General features: G+C 39.1%; 1 protein-coding gene across 1 annotated transcript in view; it reads left to right on the top strand.

The window, feature by feature from the left end:
• Window positions 1-5,178, top strand: part of CD109 (CD109 molecule) — a 135,208-nt gene that overhangs the window by 72,211 nt on the left and 57,819 nt on the right. The window contains exons 8-10 of the mRNA XM_004696541.2: window positions 3,416-3,512; window positions 3,946-4,087; window positions 4,706-4,815. Of these exons, the coding sequence (XP_004696598.1) occupies window positions 3,416-3,512; window positions 3,946-4,087; window positions 4,706-4,815 (349 nt within the window). The remainder of the gene's footprint in view (window positions 1-3,415; window positions 3,513-3,945; window positions 4,088-4,705; window positions 4,816-5,178) is intronic.

Raw genomic sequence — 5,178 nt, 5'->3', positions numbered from 1 at the left:
ATAGCAATTTTGCAAGGTCCACGACTTCTTTACCATAAATACCTTATTCTTCAACAATTAAGAGTCATGTATACATGCGAACTTATTCAGATGGAACACACAGAAATCAAATTGACTACATCTGTGGGAAGACACAACAAAGAAGTTATCAGGAGAGGCAGGTCCCTGGAAAAGGACATCATCCTTCGTAAAGTGAAGGGGCATGGAAAAGGGGGCAGGCAGACCCTCGACAAGCGTGATTGACCAGCGGCGAAAACAACGGTTCAGACGTAAGAATGGCTAGGAGGAGGCACAGCACCAGGAGGGCAGTGTCTCCTCCTGATGCCCAGGGGTTGCTATGAGTACCAACAGTCAGGATGGCGCTGAATAGCTGTAACAATAACAACAGATCTTTTCGCCATCTTTTATCCAGAGGGGCCTTCAGCCCCCCCCCGAATGTAAATTTATTCTTTTTGCTTAAAACTTTTCATATAATAGCATACGATGAGGGGGAATTTCCAGTTCTCCAGTCCACCTGATGAGGGTCTCTTCTTTCCCAGTTTCATGTCTTTGGAAACCTTCTTCTCAGACCTTCTCTATCTTCTCAGTCTCGACTCTCAAACTTTCCTTTCCTGTCCAGAACAGAAAATGGTTTTTGTGGGATTTAAATAGGCAATTAAGCTTTGACTACTTGCCCCCCCATACTCTTGTTTTCACACCTCTCTAATCACACTTGTTTGTGCTTGTTCACCTGTTTGAAAACAGTTCTGTGTCTTGTTTCCTACTGCATCTTAGTATAAGGTGACAAGATTTTAACATTGGTAAAGCGGGACACCATTGATAAAACTCATATCCTGGCGAAATAGCCACACGGTAGCCGAAAACTGTATACCCTCGCTTGTCGTGCATTCTTTCCAAAAATCGGGACTTTTTAAAAAATGCCACAGGATGGGGGACAGATTGTTAAAAATCGGACTGTCCCGCCAAAAGCGGGACGTCTAGTCACCTCATCTTAGTGCCTAGTATGGCTCCAGCCAGGGCACAAGCATCCAAAGACTGCTTGCTGAAAAGAACAAAGCTTAAAGAATGCGACCTCCACGATCTCAGCTGTAAGCTTTATGTAGTAGAGCGGAGTCTTCAAATCCAATCCAACCCTGGCCCTTTGGAGTGAACCAAATCGATTTTATGGGCAATGTAGTTTTGTTTCACCACTAAAAGGGTAGAGACTAGAGACTGAACTCAAGTTGTTTCTTCGATGTATTTTTAAATCTGTTCACGTACTTGGATACCTGTTACTAGTTACAGAGATGGTTTTGTAAACATTTATTTCATAATTATTATAGTCATCCCTCTGAGTGGATCCCAAACCATTTAGGACACTTGTTTCCTTGTAGCCATAGGCTATCAGGTGCATAACATGGCTGGAAGCTTCCTAGAGAAGCAGGTGAACAGGTTCTTTTGATTTTGAAATCTCTAAGTAAGGTGAATGAAGGTCAGCATGAGCATTTGCTTTGTTTTGCACATCTGCTCTTTATTCCCACTCACTAAAATAAGTAAGAGGTTTTTTCCCCCACTAGGCATAGCAGATTCAGTACATTGTAAAGAAGATAATATAACCTAGATCTAGTTTATCTATCTAGTTTACTTTTTTAGCACTTGGGCAAGTAGAATTTAAAATATTACTTAACCTAAGTTTTATTATTATTTGATCAGTCAAACCATTTGTAACCTGGAAAAAAGCTGGAGAGGAAAATTAATTGTATTAATTTTTAGGTACTCTTTTATAAACCTTTTGTGCTATAGATATTTTCAGGAAAAAAATGGTCCATGTTTTGGTAATAAAGTTATAAAAAAAATCTTTGATTTGTTTTTTTCAAACATTCTCAAACTATTACTTTCTGAATAATTAGTTTATTCTAGTTGCTTCAATTTCAATGCCAGAATACCTTTTTAAATAAATGTATTTCCATCTTATTGTGAAATCTTGAGCCAAACAAGTAAGTCCGTTTTGCTTTGCGTTTTGTAAATCGCAACAGTAAACTCTGTAGTGAGCTGCCGCTTCCCGATTCTATTAATGCATTCAGAAAGAGCTTCTCATCGGGTCAAGTCAACGTCCAGAGCAATGAAAGAAAAAAGCATATTTCAAATGAAGCAACAAAAAGCAAATTCATCTTCAGTTGTACCACCCTTCCTAAAGAAAACAAGGTTAATACAATAAAATTAATGAAAACACTGATTTGCAATTTGGCATCAAATTCACTCTTTGAAAGAGAGTCCCAAAATTGCTTATATCTTACTTATTATGAAGTAAAAGCATAAGTGGAATGCCAGAATATAGTATTTTAAAGTAGATTTTCAACATATGATATAGTACAGGGAGGTTTAAAATCCAGACATAATTTAAAATATTTTTAGACACAAATATCTTCAATTTTGATTTAAATGTGAAACCGAAGGAGTGCTCCAAGCAACCAAACTGATTATAATAGTTGTGAAACATACATACTGGAGGTTATTATCCTAAGTAGAATCTGGAAGCATTCAGCAGTTTCTTTTCTTTTTTTACATTTTGATTGTGAACTGAGTGAAGGTTTACAAAACAGACGATCACTTTGGTATTCAGCAGTCGGTGCACACTTTGTACACACTCATCCATTGCCATCCCCGCAGAGGCCCACCCTTCATCCCAGTTCCTCACTGAGGAGGAATGCCTAATAGCTCATGATATTGCACATTTCTTCATGAGCTTAATTGCTGTCTGTAAATCCTCTTCAATAAAATATGTAATGCCTTTTGTTCACTACCTAGTTGGGTTGTGTATTTTCAGTTTGAAGTTTTTTGGGGAAAAAAGTCCTATTTAAAGTTTCGCAGGTTGGTGACTGCGAACCAGGTTTTGACAGCCATGATCCCGTTTGGGGCATCTGAATCTATGGTCCAAGAAGCTCTCCAGGCTAATGATGGAACCGCTGTAATAGGTCATGGCGAAAGAAATTTCAGCCAACATTTAAAAAATCTTCAAAAGCTGGGATGTCTCCTGGACACATAATTAGTGGGCCCGTTCAGATTTTTAGAAGTAAACGATTTTAACAGTCTTAAAAAGGCTTTGGGCAGGAAACTCACTTCTAATTATGATAATCTTTTCTCTGGGGTATCTCAGCAGGTCAGAGGCTGGGCAAAGAGAGCATTACAAGCCATTTTGAGGTACTGCCTATAAAGGCCTTCCCATTTAAAAAATCTTAATTTCAAGAATCACCATTTATTAGGGGGTATTCCTGACTGTGTTTATTCTGGAAAATTCATAGGGTGTGTATGTCTTTAATATAATTCTTTTATGTTGAATTGCCAGTCTATCCATCTGCAAGACTATTTTAAAAATCATGTTACTTTGATACTATCAGGTTGAGAATGGCACAAAAGACTGTTCGTTGTTTTTCAGGTACACATATGGAAAGCCAGTGAAAGGAGATGTAACACTGACTTTCTTACCTTTGTCCTTTTGGGGGGTGAAGAAAAACATTACAAAACATTTTAAGGTAACTTTAAAAGATTTCTGTAATTTATAAATAGGAAAAACTATGTATTTTTTCTAGAAATAAGATTTTGTTTTGAATTATAAAAAAAGTAGCCATTTAAGAAAATCAAGAGCTTCTCAGTATACCGAAAATGCACTGCCGTAGAGTCCGATTCTGACTCACAGTGACGTTGCGGGCTGAACAGAATGGCCTTTGTGGGTTTCTGAGGCTGTATCTTTATGGGAGTCGAAAGGCTTCTCTTTCTCATGAGGAGTGGCTGGTGTTTTCGAACAGCTGACCCCAACCCATACAGTTAATTCACCTACTTATTTAAAGCAATCCAATCATGAGACCAAAATACTTCATACTATTGTGACTGCTCAGATGGAACTCTTTTATTCTTGAGGTTTGAGTTGCTTTAAGAGAAATAAAATTTAACATTTTAATAAAACAGATAAAAGGATCTGCAAACTTCTCTTTTAATGATGAAGAGATGAAAAAGGTCATGGATTTTTCAGATGGGCATTATGACCACATGGAACTTTCTTCTCCTGGGCCGGTCGAAATCTCAGCCACAGTGACGGACTCACTCACAGGTGGGTAGATTTCGACGTCAGGGCTGGTTGTTTATGCAATTTTGTTCTATCCCCTTTCTTAGACTGATGCCTGCTTTGGGAACCATATTGCCTTTTCAAAGATGTCACTTAATGTGGACATTTCCATGAGCCTGGCTCTAACTTTCAGAACACTGTCACGAATGAAACTTGTTGTCTACGAAAGTCTCAATTCAGCCACCTTTGACTGCTATTTGCATCCTTCTCATCCTCATTTCTGCTCTTAAGACTTTTCCGCCTGAGAACCACACGGGAATCCAAGACCTCCCTGCCTTCGAGTCACTCTGTGGAAAGGCCTTCATTTCCAGCGAACCGTCTTTCCTTTCATTGCTTAGCAGCCCGAGTCCCTCTGCCTCCTGGAGAGTTTTCTCTTAATGAGAAAATACAGGCTAATTCCTCGGGCCTTTCGGTTTCTGTGTCGGCAGCTTTCACCAAAAGGTACTCCTTGCAGTGGCACAGGGGCACTGATGGTGTCCAGGAGGGGTCAGTAATTTGGGAGTGAGGAAAATGTGCTCTGATACCTCTCTGGACCTTCTTGACGGTAGAAGCTTTTGGTAAGATATTACTCTTACTTTCTAAATGATGTCATTACCCAAACAGGTATCTCGAGGAATGCAAGCTCCAATGTGTTTTTCAAGCAGAATGATTATATCATTGACTTTTTGGATTATGCTAATGTCTTGAAGCCATCTCTCAACTTCACAGCCACTGTAAGTTTGTAAGCTTAATTCTGAGATTAAGCTGGTATTAATACTGGTATGCTTAATAATTAATTCCTTTCGCATACATACAAGCCTAAATACAGACATGTACACATGTAAATATATTTAAGATCAAGGGGGGAACAGACCTAGGTGCAAATAATTATAGGTTTGGTAGTAGGGTGGCAGGTAGACATTGGGCCTCCTCAGGAGCTCCTTGCTCAGCTAAATGGTCATTTCATGATATCTACTTTCCCGACATGATCGCTGAAGACAGATGTGTGCATAAGAAAATGTGGTGAAGAAAGCTGGTGGTGCCCGGCTATCAAAAGATATAGCGTCTGGGGTCTTAAAGGCTTGTAGGCAAACAAG

The sequence above is a fragment of the Echinops telfairi genome, unplaced genomic scaffold (genome assembly GCF_000313985.2).
Source record: "Echinops telfairi isolate 266 unplaced genomic scaffold, ASM31398v2 ScPeMD7_3533;HRSCAF=4204_0, whole genome shotgun sequence".
Classification (NCBI taxonomy): Eukaryota; Metazoa; Chordata; class Mammalia; order Afrosoricida; family Tenrecidae; genus Echinops; species Echinops telfairi.
This window is presented reverse-complemented; position numbering and strand designations above follow the sequence as displayed.